Here is an 18,203-nt window from a genome sequence, read left to right on the forward strand (position 1 = left end):
GTGCCAAACCATTTGGTTCAAGTACGGCTGGCACGCCGACGGCAACAAGAGCCCGACGGATCACGTCGTTGATATTCGCATGTCGTGGTATGCGGCCCGCACTCCGACTGCACGACAGGCCGTGGTGACCGAGGCTGTTGACAGCTTCCCCGCAGTGGCAGCGGTGAGGAGTGCAGCACGAAGCACCCAGACGCAGGCAGACAGCGAGTCTGAAGTGGTGTCGTCAAACATGGTGCCTATGTTTGCCGACGGAAATGCGTGAAGCCAAAGACCTGACTCCCATTCACCCACAGCCAGTAGGCGTGCTCGCTCCGCAGAAGTAATTGACGTATCAATGAGATTTTTCCGTATTACTCTGCAGAGTGGCTCATCCCACTGTCTCTGGGAGGATGGGTTGGCGGGTAGATCGGTATTCGGGCATGTGACTTTCCAGGCATTAATAGCCTCCGCCAGGCATGGCACCTCAAAATTGATCAGTGTAATAGGTAGGATTTTCCTGATCAATTTGTCAGTGCCATGGACGGAGGAAATAAATGCCGGTAAACTAATACTGGAAATTTTGCGGACGCCAAGCCCTCCCATACGGATGGGAAGTGTAGCTTGAGACCAAGCTTTGTCGTCCAAGGCCACATTTAAAATTGATGAAAGTGTGTGTCGAATTATTTTATCAATTTGATCCAAAAGGTTGATGTGCTTCCATAAATGAGAAGCACGCAAGATGTAGGTTAATTTGGGGCCAAAGCAGCAGTATCGTAGGATGGTGATGGCTGAATGTATATTAATTTTGAATAACCTTTCCGAAATATCATTGAAATTTTGAATTTTGTTCTCAATAAAATCCGAAAATGACTCTTCTAGTACTGGTGACCCCAGGAGGCAAAGAGAACTTTGTCTATTATTTTTATGCCATCGGCTACTGCGTTAAAATTTTGGAGTGTCGTCTGTCTGTCGGTTGTGTCAGATATAAATAGTTCGCATTTGGAAATGTTTAGGTCAAGGCCAATGTTATGGAGTTTGTCTCTTAGGAAAATGAAATCATTAAGTACGGTATCTCTGTTGCCTCCCAGGGTCCCATCGTCGAGATACCAGACGTTAAATTCAGAATTTAGTTGCCGAATTATTGGGTTAATTGCCAAACTAAAGATCACAGGCCCGAGGGGATCACCTTGTTGACAGCCAACAGCGGATTCTAATAGGTTGTCCCGATAAAGTAATTTGGTTGGATGTCTATAGCACTGCCAGAGGAAACTAAAAATTTGGGGTATTTCTTTTTTGGCTTCTGCCAGCAAGGTGTCCCTGTTCACCGAGTTGAATGCGTTCTTAATGTCAACCTTCAAGATGACATCTCCGTTCCCATAATTTAGGTAGGTCGACAGGGCGTGTACGGCAGCCTCGCAGCCCCCTTTCGAGCCATAACCTAGCTGCAGGGGCTGAAATTTTTCCGAAACGTCCTCACTATAAAATTTACAGCAGATTTTGGCTGCCATACGACGATAAGTGGTCCCCACGGCAATTGGACGAATACCGCCATCCTTCTTGCGCAAAGCACAGAGGTTTGCTCCATACAAAACGTCTATGACGGTTTCGTCCACCTGCCGGAGAGCATAAGGTTGGTCAGGGCCGTAAGCTCCTTCAAGAGCGACTCACCTGCTTCCCCGGCGCTTGGGCAGGTGAGATCCTTCAGGTGTTGCGGACTCAAGCCATCGAGGCCGCCTGAGGAGCCGCTCCTGAAGGAGCCTATGGCTGTGACCAGGTGTCGACCTGAAATTGTGAGGGTATGTGCGTCTGAATCAGGAGGGTCGGGAAAAGAGAGGCCATCTGCTGGGGCTGGGTGTTTACTCTCCAGAGCGGAGAGCGTGTCTGGAGAACACGGAGCCACCACATCACTGCTAAAGAGAATTCTAGCAGCCCCCCGAATGTCACCCTCGCCTAGCTTTGATTCCACTAGGCGGGGTATATTAGAAATTCTTTGGGTCGGTAATTTGGTATCGAAATCTTCATGGCCTAAACTTACGCAGTTGTCTTTAATTTGTTTTGTCAAGGACTTTTTGTTTGCCAAATTTTTCTGAACGTGTAAAACTCTATATGGGAAGGTGAGCAATTGCTCCCAAGCACGTTGCGAGTTCTCCCGTGCAGCCAGGCGAACACAACCTGCCAAGTGTTGAGCAACCAGGGGCCGGGCTCCACGGGGAACCCGCTTTAATACCGGAGTTGAGTTTTTTAATTTAGATAGTTTTTGCCAGAAAGGATCGGTGGTTGGTGTCGGGTTTGTAGCGGTCGCATTAGCCGAGCCTGCGCATTGGGATTTGTGGATCTTCCCAATGTGCACGCTCAAGCCTCGCTTACCTCTGAAGAAACGAGCTTGGAGGCACAGGGGGCATCTCTCTAGGGCATCCAGTGATCCAGAAGATTGACATGCACTGTAATCCATATCATTCCCGCTGCGCATCTGTGTGCTGCGGCTCGTTTTATTTACACTTATAGGCTAAAAACACTAAAAACACTAATATTACAAGAAAAATAAAACCAAAATCACACAAAAAAAGTCAAATTGACGGCGTCGCTTTGGCGCTGTCAGGGGCCGCGCCGCCGCACCGCGTATAACAGCGGCATCTCGGCACAGGCCTCGCCGGCCAGTATACAGCAGCTTGGAGCTGTCCAGCTCGCCGTGGAGTTTATAAAATATTTTACATCGGAAATCCAGATGTAATTTTGTTAGATTGTAAAACTATGTCACGATGTCTTCGTATTTTTTCACCAAACATTACTCATAGGTTTTCTTTCCTTTTTATATTTGTACACCAGTGATGGTAAAACATGTTGGTTCAAACCTAAATATTTATTATGATCACAATGTAAATAAAAAATGTTGGATGACTAGCTTTTGTCTTTTATTTTTAAGTCATATAAGTTTAAATATCATATATTTATCTTTTATTTTTATTACTTAATCCAATGTATCTTCAATTCGAATCGAGACATGAATGTGAAAAACGTGGTTATGCTGAAGATAAAAATATCCACTTTTAGAGCCGCCGTACACGGACTGCTTCAAGCAGTTGAGACCGACTGCTTAAAGCCGCGACCGCGCAGTGAACTATAGTCATTCATTCACTGCCGTACACACGACTGCTCGAGCAGTCGCGACCGCTTCAAGCCGTCAACTGCATGATGAAATTCCATCGTGCCGTCGACCGCTCGCGAGCGGTTGCGAGGCATACACCGACTGCTCGAGCCGTTGACTGCGCTAGAGCAGTCGACAGCTCTCCGACTTCCCTCTCCCCCGCGCCCTTTGCGGCCTCGCGGCGTCTGTTTTCTCATTTGACTGCTCGAGCAGTTGGGTCGTAGCTCGAGCAGTCAACAACCGACAGCTCAAGCAGTCGACGCCGACCGCTCGAGCGGTCCGTGTATTTCATTCAGCCGCTAACTGCTCGAGCAGTCCGTGTACGGCGGCCCTAAGTTAATACACTAGTAGTTTGGTTATTACAAGAACGAAATTTATATTTATAAAATGCACTACAATTTTATTGGTAATCCATCTCATATTTTACACATTATATTAACAATAATTTGGTAATTCATACCTGGGAACACTCTTTGTTTATCTGAGAACGAAAATATTTCGTGGCGATAGATCTATTTATTAGGTGATACAACTTGATGACAAATATAAATTTTGGTGACAAAAAATATAGTTCCCGAAAAAAATCCATACCTCCACTCAACTTCAAAAGTGCCCCTTTTGCGAAGTTCACAATTTGAGAAGAGCACCAGTTGCGAAGTGTGCCATTTGAGAAGTGCGCCAAATGCGTCAAACCCAATATTCTAAAATGTTTTATTTAGTTTCCAAGTCACAGTACTCACTAATTGCGTGTTACAATAACCAATCCATCCATTGCTTTTCGATAAGAGATTGATTGAATTTCACAATTTATATGAGAAAATACTCGACTATCTCCAATCACCAAGTTATTGTAATCCATAGTTAGAGTAGCATAGCACAATGTAGTGTCATTTGGTGCATCCGTAAATTCCAAGTAAAAATATACATAAATAGGTGAGCTATGCATGACATACACAGCTCGGATCTTGGACAAGTGTATCTGTAGATAGTTTACTAAGTAATGTACCTAGTATAAAAGAATCATTTTTTGGATATTTGTTTCGCCTTTGGAAAGCTACACTCTCCCCGAATAACATAGGCTATATTTTATCCGGTACGAGTAGTAGTTCCCACGGGAAGCGAGTGAAACTGTGAGAAAATGCAAGTGCTTGGATAATCCTGCAATATACTAACTTAATCTCCTAAATAGGTATTTACATTTATAGCATTCAACTTTATTGTGTATGAAAAGAGTGTTGATGTAGTTTCTACCTACTTTTTTTAAGCGCGCTAAGTAACTATTTTCTTCAGGACGCGGCTGAAGTAACGAGAATCAGATAGTACCATTCACCATTGAAATAATATGTACTAAGTTACACCAAAAAGTAATTATGGATGATTTTAGTAAAATGGAATGTTGTATACGTACTCTTGAAGCGATTTGGGAAAGAGTGACTATTTGGTGCATGAATCAATAAATTTGCAATGAGGCGATATGACGTTATTGGGCAGGCGGGAAGGTTTAGTAGGTCAGGTAGGTGGCACCGGGTCAGGCCGGGGCCTTCGCGTGGTGGTTTTTGTGCACAGGCGGTGTGCGCGCGCGCGCGGCCGCCTCGCGAATCTGGGTCAATGGTAGCCAAGTGGCACACAGGCGCCGGCCGCGCCACTAGGGACGGCGCTCCATCGAACGCCGATGCCGAACTAGGTCGTGCCTCCTGTCACGGCGTTGCCATTCCCTCCTACCCTGATAGCATTTTTTTACGGGTGCTAATTAAACAGGCTTCTTTTTAATATCATTATTCGCCCCCAAAAATGTATGTTGCCTTCTAAATTACTAAGTCAGCCACAATTAACAAGCATCTAAATAATACTATCTTAGCCACTAGTTATCTTCTAAGTAAACCACTCTAAATACAACTCGGCATGATGGTTATTTTTTAGCATCTAAATATGTAGCATGCATTCTAACAGTAAGCGTCTGAAATCTATTAAATGACATCATAAAATATATTTAATTAGCTTCTAATTTCTTAACTCGGTACGTTTAAAATATGTATAAGCAAGCAATATGCAGTAAGCATCGCTTCTGTCACGGCTCCGGTGCTGGGGGGCTCCGACGGTCCCATGCGAGCTTATCGTCGCAGGCCGTCTCGCCCCTCCGCGCCTACGCGGTTTTGAATTGCACTCTAGGGGTAGGGCAGACAAGACTACGTGGAGTTGGTTTTGCAGCGATTCGTTTTCGTCACTAACTTCAATTTTTAATACAATGTTTTTCAATTGAAGGTTATAAATGGCAATATACTAAAAACGAGGCCGAGTTAGTAAATTAGATGACAATGTATAAATAAGAAGGACAAGTCACAATAATTGATGATCTTTACTTGAAGCTTTCTATAGAATATTTAGTTGGCGTTGTAAAAAAGACTAATTAGTTTATTAGAGGCTATGTCATTTTCCCGTTGCTTAGTTATAAAATTAGAAGTTTAATCATGTGTCCAATAAATAATTTTGTGGCTACACTTATAATTTCCCTTTTTTTACTAACCAAAATTTTTAATATTTTAAATATGTAATTATTTAATAAAATTATTTGCAAAGAACGCTGGCACGCCATACTTTGTATCGAGGATAGAATACAACAGTAATTCCTGTCAGTTAAAGAAAAGCACCATTTTAAGATTGCTTTCTAATTTATGTAAATAATAATAAACCTAGGAAAACTAGTAGCACTCTATGGAGATAAATTGTATTAAATGTGTGTAAATTGTATTCGTCCGAAATACCTCAGTGCCTTCAACCAATGTGTGCTGGTCTCTCACTATCGGCCTCATCGCAAAACTCAAAGTCGCTCAACGAGCTATGGAGAGGGCTATGCTCGGTGTTTCTCTACGTGATCGAATACGAAATGAGGAGATCCGTAGACGAACTAAAGTCACCGATATAGCCCACCGGATTAACAAGTTGAAGTGGCAAATGGGCAGGCCATATTGCTCGCAGAGCAGATAGCCGATGGGGTCGAAAAGTGCTGGAGTGGAGACCACGGACTAGCAAGCGCAGCGTAGGACGTCCACCAACAAGGTCTTCTACACGAACTTATAAAGGTCGCCGGAAGACGCTGGATGCAGGTCGCCTTCAACAGGTATCTGTGGAGATCTAAGGGGGAGGCATATGTTCTGCAGTGGACGTCCTATGGCTGAGATGATGATGATGATGATGAAATTGTATGCCCATATTTTCGTAAATCGATAAACTTCCCGAACTCGCGGGTAAAATAAGTAAGCAATAACCAACCGCCTTGTGCGCTGTCATTGGTTGCATACGTGACGAATTCCTACTCCTCAAGCATCACCACTGTCAATATCGTCCAAGACACTCAGAGGGCAGTGTGTATTTGTCGTATCCTACGGAAGCGTCAATTTCAAATCTTTTTTGTGATTGGTCTAAACATTTAAAGTTGTACCACAAATACTTTTAAACGTCTGTTGAACACTTGTCTAAAAGAATGACAGGTTATGTTGTTGAAATAAAGTCCGTTTTGCAACCACACTTTTTTTAGACAATAGTGTTCCACAGATGTTTAAGTTTTTGTAGTAAGTCCATTAGAATCTTTGGTGGGTATCCGTTGGTTCATAAATTTACCACACCAAGATGTCTCAAATTGGCGAAAATATGGGCGTAAAACAATACAGCTTTACTACAAAAACTCAAACATCTGTTCGGCGGCATCCGGTTAGACAACCCCTTGATAATACTCATGGTTGTCAGACTTTCTGAATGGCTGCTTGCTGTTCTGGCTGAAGTTCTTTAGTGTAAAGTCAAGAACCCTTAACTATAGGTACAATGTCAACGAACAATCGTGTTTTGGTAACTAAAAATCAGAATAAACTTCATACACCAAACCTAATTCCCCCGTTAAAGAGAAGAATTCGTCATAAAATGAATAAACATAATTATTGTTCTCGTCTATTAATGATTTAAAATGTTTTTGAAGTCTCTCACTAAAATATAAATGACCTTTAGTAAACTTGATTGTTAGTAGACATTACTGTAGGTAAAGCACACGTAAAGGGCGGCAAGGGCTCACAAGGGTGAGCGTGAAAGGGCGCGGGGGTGCGGCTCGCGAGCTGCAGCGCGGGTCATTGACCGGGCCGGGACGCCGGTGGCGCAGCTCGCCCGCCAGGGGCTGCCGACGACACAACTGTCGCTCATCACTCGGTCACTGTAGACGCTCGTGCTCCTTGTAAACACCCTCATATTCAAAGTTTTGTTTAATCTTCGCAAACGCAGAACAGCTTTGATTTCATTTCTTTGACTCGAATTGTCTCATGCTTTATTGATTTCATTTGCGTCAGCATTACACTGCGAAGCGCATCTACGAAATACAGAGGTGAATGAACTTAGATGTAGAGGTTAGTACGTGCCATTTGTTCGCACGCATTGCGTTTTTTCTTCGAAATTTTGAATATCTTTAAGTAAATTAAATATTTTTTAATATAGGTAACTATAAAATGTAAAGTACGGTCAAAGAGAGGTTGGCTATACACTGCACAGCACATTCTCAAAGAGTAATATCAAGTTTTGGAACATCGTCGATCGAAAAGAACTTTTAACTATCTGAAACACTGACTTATTTCGTGGACCACGGGCCGTGGGGCATTAGTAATAGTGGCCGGTCCTTATTAATAATGTCTAGTTAATAACGTTGCCTGTAACACATATCTACACAAATACAAAAAAACCGGCCAAGTGCGAGTCGGAATCGCATACGAAGGGTTCCGTACCATTATTTAGAAAATGAGCAAAAAAACTACGTTTGTTGAATGGGAAAGATATTTATTGTATTCTAGTTTTCAGTATTTGTTGTTATAACGGCAACAGAAATAGGTACATCATCTGTGAAAATTTCAACTCTCTAACTATCACGGTTCATGAGATACAGCCAGGTGACAGACGGACGGACAGAGGAGCGAAGACAATAGGGTCCCGTTTTACCCTTTGGGTACGGAACCCCAAAAACATACCTCAATATATGTTTGCGAAAACTACACGATTTAATGAATACGGGTAAAAGGAAAACCGAGAAGGCGCGTCTCATCTGTAGAGGGCGACAGCTGGCACGCGGCACCGCGACCTTGCAGCGGCAGCGCCAAGGTTCCGACGGTCGTTGACCTCGCGCCGCGACGCTATCGACCGCCGTCGCCACGTAGCTCGATCCTCTGTGTACGCCGTTTACTATCTCATAATAATGCCTACAGTGACACACTCGAGTCTTAAACTCAAAGGAAAATCTTTGATATTGAAAATGCGTGGTCCGTGACCGGTCAGGCCGGTCGGCCAGGACGCTGGAGGCGGCGAGGACGCGGCGGCGGGGTCTACGGCCGGCGCGGGCGCGGCCGACGACCGCTGCGTCTCACCTGCCCACATCCAGCCAGACACCTCCCCCCCACGCCTATACCTCTACAAGACACGTCTAGATTTACACATCACTCCTTACCTTACTACCCTTAATCATGTGTCATCAAAGCACGGCTTTTTTGTTTTCGCAGTTGAATGAAACTCTATACTACGATATACTACTCTCGATGTCTGTTGCCGCTGTAACAACAAATACTGAAAACTAGAATAAAATAAATATTTTGAGGGACCCATACAACAAACGTGTTTTTTTTTGCTCGATATTGATAACAACAACAGGTAGATACGGTTTTATAAATAATGGTACGGAAGCTTTCGTGTCGAGTCCGACTCGCACTTGGCCGGCTTTTTAATGAGTACTTGTACTCCCGCTCTTATCCCAATTTCATTTGGGGTCGGCCCAACATGTTTCTTTCATACCATAATCTTCTATCTGCCTACAAGTAACATTCTTTCTAACCTTATCGCCTTTCAAAAAATCTATCCATTCCATAGTGTCTTTGGTCGTTCTCTTTCAGCCCATATCCATCCACGTTCATGCCCAAAATCTAGCTGACAACATGACTCATGCCCCTGCATCTCTTGAATTCTATGTTAATTTAGTACCATACAACAACAAATGTAATATGCGGTGTAATGGAACGAACTTTTTACCATATTAAACCCATACGAATTAAGGATATAGGTTCGTATAATTCTCGCTAAACTTATTGACGGCCTTCTACTATCTTTCAAGTGGAGGTGCGCGTACTCCTCCCGCAGTTCTACCCTGAGCACGGTCTCTGCGCAAAGACTGAGTGTTCCGAGTCGTCATTCAGTTTACACGAACAATATCTTTTTTAAAGTCTAGTACAATATTTTCATTTTCCAAATAATTTGTTCCAGTTTATGTGTTACGTCAAGATATTTATCGGTAGTATGTTCGGCAGGGCCGGTCGCGAGGCGTAGCACAAGCGGCACAGACGCGCGGACAGTCGCGCGGCAGCAGAGCGCGGCAGTGCGCGGGAGACAGCACCGGCGGCAAGACGGACAGCGCGCGGCAGCCGGGGCCCGCGCCGCGCGCCTCGGGGCGGACGCCCGTCCCCCCGCCGAGGCGACGCTGGGTCCCGCCCTCCTCCCTGCGCCACCACGAGGTGCCCGACGGAGATGCCAAACACGACATCATATTCCGTAAGGTGAGTGCCGCCCGCCCCCGCCCCGCGCCGCCCGCGCTCTGCTCTCACGCGCCGCTCTCTGTCCGCAGGTCCGAGGTATCCTGAACAAGCTCACGCCGGAGAAGTTCCAGAAGCTGAGCGATGACCTGCTCGGTTTGGAGCTCGACTCCGACAAGGTGCTCAAGGGCGTGATCCTTCTCATATTTGAGAAGGCTCTCGATGAGCCCAAGTACTCGTCGATGTATGCACAGCTGTGCAAAAGACTAAGCGAGGAGGCACCAAACTTTGAGCCGCCCGGTCAGCCTTGCACATTTAAGCTGTTGCTGTTGAACAAATGCCGTACCGAGTTCGAAAACCGTGCACAGGTACCACTCTGCTCTTATAAATAAGCTGTTTAACCGCGCTCTTAACAGCCTACTTCTGTTGGGAAACTAGTTAGCCTATGTGGCTATATGTATATTTTCCTAAAGAGAAATATTTTTTGACAAATCAATCCAATAATAGCCTTGAGGATACAAACACACACGCGGTTTCAAACGGGGAAACTTCTGAATACCTGGATAAAATATAGCTCCCGTTCAACACAGGTATTGTATCATGACAGTGAAGTAATTATTCTAAGCGATTCAGTAGTTCTGGAGCCTATTTGATTTAAACAAACAATTTTTTTCCGGTTTATGTATATTTATACAGGACTTTTAAATAATACAGCTCAGTAAAAAATAAGGATTACATTTCAAGCAATCGACCATAACTTATGCTTACTTCAGGCGTTCGCCGCGTTCGAGGACAAGGCGCTGCTGCCCGAAGAAGAAGAAAAGAGACATCTTGCGAAATGCAAAATGCTGGGCAATATCAAGTTCATCGGGGAACTCGGTAAATTGGAGATTCTAGCGGAGTCCATCCTACACCGATGCATCCAGAACCTGCTGGCGCGGCGCGCGGCCGCCGAGCACCACGAGGACCTCGAGTGCCTCGCGCAGCTCGTGCGCACGTGCGGCCGCGTGCTGGACTCCGAGCGCGGCCGCGGCCTCATGGACCAGTACTTCGCGCGCATCGAGACGCTGTCGGCGTCGCGCGACCTGGCGCCGCGCATCCGCTTCATGCTGCGCGACACCGTGGAGCTGCGCCGCGGCGGCTGGGTGCCGCGCGCCGCCGTCACGGCCGAGGGGCCCGTGCCCATGCACCAGCTGCGGCCCGACGACGAGCACGTGGGGCGGCGCGAGCGCGAGCGCGACCGCGAGCGCGAGCGCGACTCGCTGTTCCGCGGCGGCCTGCGCTCGCGCCCGCTGGACGACGTGCTGGCCGGCCTCAGCCTGCAGCCCGCCGCCGCGCTGGTGCCGCCGCCCGACAAGCTGTTCGGCAACGGCTTCGCGCCGCGCGACGCCTTCCGCCAGCGCTCGGCGCCCGGCTACTACCCGCGCCAGCCGCCGCTGCACTACAGCAAGCACTCGCAGACCGCGCACCAGCACCAGGGGAACGGCTCTAAGGTACGTGTGCCCTGAGCTCCTCCACATCGGTTAGTCTAGTTCCCGAGTAGCATAGGCCGGTATGGGCTTGTTAACAATATTGAATAAAATTACTAAGATATAAAGCTAAAATTCGACTTTCGGTCTAGCGGATAAAGAACCAACCTCTTAAGTGTGAGTGCGAGGGTTCGATTCCGAGTCAGGCAAGTACCAATGTAACTTTTCTAAGTTTGTATGTATAGTTATCGGCACGAATCTTGAGCTCTGACCTTCACCTGCGCAGAAGTAATTTATTGGGTCCCTTTTATGGTATGAAGTGAGGCGTGGGGGCGGGCTAAAGCGGTGATTGGCCCGCAGTGCATCGCGTCATAGCCGTCACTCGGGATTGGTTCTTTGCTAATAAATCACTTCTGCGCAGATGTAGGTCAGAGCGCAGGATTCGTGCCGATAACTATACTTTCTCAAGTATATCTTGGACACCAAGGACTGTGTTTCGGATGGCATGTTAAACTGTAGATTCCGGTTGTCATTGAACATCCTTGGCAGTCGTTACGGATAGTAAGTCTGACACCAGTCTAACCAAGGGGTATCGTCAGATAGGCGAATCCGGTTAGACTGGAAGCCGACCCCGACATAGGAAAAGGCTCGGGAGATGATGATGGTCGGACACTAAATATAAGAGTTGTGGACAGGACGGGTCGTCGCGCTCCAACAAGGCGCGCGTGTACACGGCGGGCGCGCTGCACGACGTGCAGATGCGGCCCGCCGCCAACTCGCTCATGTTCACCGCCAACAAGCTGTCCAAGCCGCAGCCGCAGCTGCCGCTCGCGCCCGTGCAGCAGAGTGAGTACCGCCCCGCCCGCGCCGCCGCCTGCCCGCCCGCGCTCACCCGCCCTCTGTCCGCAGACGTGCTGACGCCGGCGTTCGCCAGCACGCCGCCGCTGCTCAAGGAGCCCGCCATCACTATCAAACCGGCCGCCGACAAGAAGGACAAGCCTAAGAAGGATAAGGTGAGTCCTCGCGAAATGCGCCGCGAGCCCCGCACCGACTCCCACTGACCGCCGTCCGTCCGCAGGCGCCCAACAAGGAGGAGGCCTGCCGCCTGGCCGTGGAGGCCGCCACGGCCGCCGCCGACGACGACGGCGACGGCGAGCCCGGGCCGGCGCTGCGGCGCCTGCGCGAGCTGCAGCCGGCCGACAAGGTGGTGCGGCGCTGCATCGCCGCCGTGCTGGAGCACGCGCTGGCGGGCCCGCGCGGCGACACGGCGGCGCTGCGCGGCTGCGTGCGCGTGGTGCGGGCGCTGCGGCGCGGGCGAGGCGCTGCGCGGGCTGCTGGCGCAGCACCCGCACGCGCGGCTGCCGCGCCTGCTGGCGGCCGCCGTGGAGCTGAAGGCGCTGGCGCTGGCGGAGCTGGGCGCGTGGTGCGAGGCGGGCGCGCACCAGCCGCTGCTGCTGGAGGTGCTGCAGGCGCTGCACGAGGCGCTGGGCGCGGAGCGGCTGGCGGCGCTGGTGGACGAGAGCAAGCTGAACGTGTGCGCGCACGTGGCGCCGGGCGGGCCGGCGCCGGCCGCGGCGGCGCTGGAGGCGCTGGAGGCGCGCGGGCTGGCGGCGCTGGTGCCGCAGCTGCGGGTCACGGCGCAGCTGCAGCGCCAGCTGGCGGCCGAGCCGGCGCCGCACGCGCTCTACCGCTGGATCAAGGTGCAGTCCGCTCTCCTCTCGTATGCGTATAGACCTTCACGCGAAAATGCTTTTTGTTGTCAGAATTACACAAGTGTGTGGGTAATAATCATATTTAATTTAGAAAAACGACTTCTAAAATTAAGTAAATAAATTGTGAATTTAAAGAATGACACCACTATAACTATCATATATTACAAACAAGGCAATAAACAACACACGACAACAAAACATCTTGACAATTAATGACCTGATGAGGTTTTAAAAAACCGATATTCTAAAATTAAAATAAATACGAAGTCGTGGTTGTCTAGTGGGTAAAAACCAACCTCTCGAGTATGACTTGCGTAGGTTCAATTCCAGGTTAGGCAAGGTAGGTCAAATGCATTTTTTCTAAGTTTTTATGTGCTTTCTAAGTATATCTTGAACACCAATGATTGCGTTTCGGATGGCACGTTAAGCCGGGTCCAGACATGTATCATTTGCCCGATCCGATCACCGTATCGTATCTGCGTATCGTATCAAGTACCGTATCAAGTTGTGGACGCGAGTACGGCACATGTGCATATTGTAGTTTTTAGCGAGTGCCGCGTCCATATTGACTCACGTCCTTATCTGCATCAGCTTTGATGATTCGACAAAAACCGACACGACATAGGACGGGCTGTATCATAACGGCGTATCGAGTGATTGGATCGGAAAAATAATACATGTCTGTAGGTCCCGGCTGTCATTTAACATCCTTGGCAGCCGTTATGGGTAGTCAGAAAAGTCAGTAAGTTTGACTCCAGTTTTATCAAGGGGTATTGGGTTGCAAGGGTAACATACATATTAACATACATAATTGTAAACATTGGTACTCAGCTCCGGTGAGATTGGAAGCCGGCCCCAACACGGTTGGGAAAAGGCTAGATAGATGATAAATATTAAAAAAAAAAAATTGTTACATTGCCTTGTTGCATTCGATCCATAACATCGAGAGAGACTAACGAAAATCTGTCGATTAGGTTTCGCGCGATAGTATGAAACATTCGTACACGCGAACAAATGAAAGCGTATAACAGTACGGTGACGCTTACCGGTGGCAGGCCAACGTGGAGCCGTCGGTGCGGCAGAACGCGGCGTTCGTGTCGACGCTGGTGGCGCTGGTGGCGGAGCACGTGACGGGCGCGGCGGGCGCGGGCGGCGCGGGCGGCGCGGACAAGGCGGCGCTGGAGCGCGAGAAGGCGCTGCTGGAGGCCTACGCGCCGCTGCTCACGGCGCTGCTGGAGGGGCAGCCGCACCTGCAGCTGGCCGCCGTGTACGCCGTGCAGGTGCACGCGCACCACCACCGCTACCCCAAAGGTACCGCGCCTCCGCCGACTGCTCTATGCTATTTTTATAAATACTAACTATACGACGTGTTACGATGGTACCCGACCCCGTAAAGCTGAAGAGAGGTGAAATGGCCCCTTATTTTTAAATTGTATTATCGATATTTAACTTACCGTTATTTTAATTTAAATTTTCATTGAAGTGATAGCCCTCGCGATTTTTACCTAATATGAACTGATCTAAACGAGGACAATCAGGATAACCAAATTAATAGAATTTTCTTAGATTTTAAGATCAGAAAAAACATTGGTATCTAACCCAGATGTTTTAGGAGCTTCAAATAAGTTTACTTCCAAAAAAATTAAAACTTTACAGAAATTATAATAACTGTACGAGCAAAGCCGTACATTATAGTAGTATTAGTTTTATGCTGACATCGACGCGCAGCGAAATACATAAAAACGTGTAACACAGTAATCGAGTAGTAGGTGCATTTCGTTGTCTCTATTGGGCATTATTTCCGGCACTTCGCCGCGGGTCGATAATTTTTTAAAAATAATGATAAAATGATATAAATGTTTATAGATTGTGAAAGCTCGTGTTACCCACTGTTACATTTTATTTAAATGTCGTATAATAAATTATATGTCATTTTGCAAGGGTTGGTTACATCGCGAACAAGCTTATAAGCTTATAAAGCTGCTGTTGCACTTCAACATCAGTGAGATGAAGATTTCTTAAACTTGTAGACACTTTCAATCGATCATCTCGTTCTGAAGTAGCCTTATTCCTTCCCGAAAGTTATCGTTTATTGAAGCTCTCAGCCTTTGTCTCTGGTACACTCTTCTTACTGCTGATCGTCTTACGTGAAGACGTATTGGCCACGACGCGCTGACTTAATCCAGCCTAGATCAGTGCTGTAACTTAGCGCACTCAGATGGAATATTACTATTCCACCACAGAGTAAAAACAATAAAACTCAATGTAAATCGTCACTACATCAGTACAATAACCAATTACTGAATAAACAACAAATTGATTAGCTTTTGACACAATGCAATGCCACTGAGATTCAAAATCAGAAATGCTGGTTTTCGTGTAAACGAGGCAATATTATCAACAACATCCAGTTCATTGAAGTATCAACTGTGTACAAATAAAGTTTATGAAACATACCTTCAAATGACATGAATAGTTTTTGTATATCTCATCTAGATTTTTTATATCGCGTTCGGAAAGGCAAGTGTACGGGATGCATCGATAGTTTTGCTCGAAAATGTATAGCAAATGACATTGCTGATAAGTTGATCGCACTAGGTTTTAAGTTCGATTCACGTTACAAAATTCTCTCAAAGCTAAAGCGAAAGTCCATAGTGTAGAAGTTAGTAGTGTTACACCACTCTGCCGTGACCATTTGAGAGAAACGTCACTACTTCATAAGTTATTAAACATATTACAGCCTAAACGATAAGTAGCAAAGATTGGTTTTGGCAGTAGTGGGTGAGACTGGCGTATGTTGCAGGCATGCTGCTGCGCTGGTTCATGTACCTGTACAACCTGGAGGTGTGCGAGGAGGACGCCTTCCTGCGCTGGCGCGAGGACGTCACCGACGCCTACCCCGGCAAGGGCGAGGCGCTGTTCCAGGTACTCTGCTCTACTAGCCAGCTGGCTCACCTTACGTCATTACATTTTTATTTATTTCAGGCATTAAGGCCCATGTCAGTAAATACTAATCTATATTTATATAACAAACTTAAAAATACTATAAATAAACTCTTTTGCAATAAAAAACTGGTAGCTATGCGAAATCGTGGTTTTAAGGACTGAAATAATAATGTATGATATGATGAATATGTTACTAGCATCAAAAGAGTTTCCCAGGTGAGCATTCCCAAATTCTTAAGATTGCTATCAATCATCATCACATAGACCACTTGATACAGGTGACATTACCAAATGTGCATAAATATGCAAAAATGTAACATAAACGTACTGGTCAACACCGTATACTAATTGTGTACACAGTTTATTGTAGAGCCACTAATTCATACATAGGCTCGGTGCGTTTACATAGCATGCACGGGCGGTCTTTTTGCTGAAGGGAGATGAAATGACCCCTCCCGCTGTGGATTCAACGCGTCCCAGACCATGTTCCCTCTCGCTCCAGACCATGGAAGACGTCTGGACAGATTTCGAAAATTGATCAATCTTTTTTGGTTAGTGATGTGCAACTACTGGCCGCCACTGCCTTAGTTTCGTCAATTCGTCGCCTAAGTGTGCCCCGGTGTTCTTTCCTGAAGCTAATTTGTGCTCTCTCTCGTTCTGCGACGGCATCATCCCATTCCCTCTCGCCTCTATTTCAAGTACTTATGAAACACTATGATAGAACCAGTGGACGTGTTTGATTTTTATCTTCTGAAATCTGCTGCCTCTGTGAAGCTGCCGCCCCTAGGCCGCGGCCTATACAGCCTAATCATAAATCCAGGACTGACGCTGGGTGTTAAATAATAAGAGGAGCTGACCGGCTCCGATCGCGTACTTTTTTCTCGGTCTTGCAGACGTTTGTCTCCGATTGCATCTCCCGCAGCCGATCGGGGCCGATCGGAGCCGATTCCGGTCTGTGTGAAAAGAAAAATGCGCGCTGACGCTCTCTGAACCGGTCTATGTGAACAGCACCCTTGACCTTACCGACATGATGGTTTTTTGTTGTGTGTAGCAATCTCAAATGCATATTTTTGTGTTTTACAACCAAAAATAACCAAATTAATTTAATTGATCTATGAAAACTGTTTTAAATATTTGTCCCCATTTTTTGTATAGTAGAAAGAGAGGGCCGGAGCTCCATAGGTACAGATAGCGCGCGAGTTGAATGCAGTCGGGGTCTGAGGTAAAGAGCCCCCCGCCATCCGCACGCCCCACCTCACGCGCCTGCAGTGTAGTACTGTGCCAACCTTGTCAACTATCATACCGCATTCCTAAGCTCTGCATTCAACTCGCGCGCTATCTGTAGATTTTGTAACATTTTTTTTTTCACAATTATAATAAATGAGGTAGCGAGAGTGCAGGCGGGTTGGTCATACATTACATTTACTTGCAGGTAAATACGTGGCTGACGTGGCTGCAGCAGCAGGAGTCGGAGGACGAGGAGGCGGAGGACTAGCTGGCCCGGTCGCCAGGTCGCTCGGCCGCCGGTCGCTCGGCCGCCGGCTGATTGCCGCCGGCTGACTGCCGCCGGCTACTCGGCCTCCGGTCGCTCGGCCGCCGGCTGACTGCCGCCGGCTACTCGGCCGCCGGTCGCTCGGCCGCTCGGTTCGAGAGCCGCACCGCTTTTATTTCGCGCTCATCTCATTATATAAATATAATTAAGCCAAATAGTTGAACTACCTACGTTTGTTACCCTTTAACGCTAGACGCGCCGCGCGCTCGTGTCGCCGTCGGCGGTTCCAGTGTTAAATAGGACAATTTTTAGGTTACTACGTAAACGAATATTAGTATCTCGAGATAATTTTTTGTAGGCCTTTTACTCGATTTTGATACTTTTTACAAATGTATACAATGTATAGTGTTCGTTTGGACGTATGATTGCACCCCGATCTGCCCCTCTCTGCAGTGAGCGTGTTTTAGTTGAAATTGTAAAAAATATATATATACGAAAAATTTAAATCAATTTTTATTAATAATATCATGATGATCATTTATTTTCAATGCTAAATGGACTTAGTGATAAATGTAAGAATGCTTAAATTTCATTGTATTATCAAATTTTAGAATTTTGTAACTAGATAAATAAAACTAAAAAAAAGCCGTCAGGCATAAGAAATGTATGTTGAGTGAGTTGTAATAAAGTTGTGAAATGATGATGCTAATGCAACATAAAATCAGTAACATTGGTCAATATGTATTCAGGATGAAAAATAAACTTCAGTGTAATTTATTACAAAAACAGAGACGAGTTTCATTTTATGAAGAAATAATATTAATACGTGATTTTAAGAAGCAAACCTACAAAATCTCACACTTACACCTCGCACATCTAAGCAATGGTTGTCAAGCTTTAGATATTTTTATCGCT

At 46.7% G+C, this 18,203-nt stretch overlaps 1 protein-coding gene across 1 annotated transcript; it reads left to right on the plus strand.

Moving 5' to 3' along the window:
• Positions 1-9,447: 9,447 nt before the first annotated feature.
• Positions 9,448-18,076, plus strand: LOC110379042 (eukaryotic translation initiation factor 4 gamma 2). The gene is given in 10 exon segments (XM_064036702.1): positions 9,448-9,693; positions 9,762-10,037; positions 10,443-11,162; positions 11,834-11,984; positions 12,048-12,151; positions 12,217-12,449; positions 12,451-12,838; positions 13,906-14,161; positions 15,654-15,775; positions 17,229-18,076. Coding segments are annotated over 9 exon segments (2,163 nt in total). The 5' UTR covers positions 9,448-9,693; positions 9,762-9,911; the 3' UTR covers positions 17,292-18,076.
• Positions 18,077-18,203: the final 127 nt, after the last annotated feature.

The sequence above is a fragment of the Helicoverpa armigera genome, chromosome 10 (genome assembly GCF_030705265.1).
Source record: "Helicoverpa armigera isolate CAAS_96S chromosome 10, ASM3070526v1, whole genome shotgun sequence".
NCBI classification, from domain to species: domain Eukaryota; kingdom Metazoa; phylum Arthropoda; class Insecta; order Lepidoptera; family Noctuidae; genus Helicoverpa; species Helicoverpa armigera.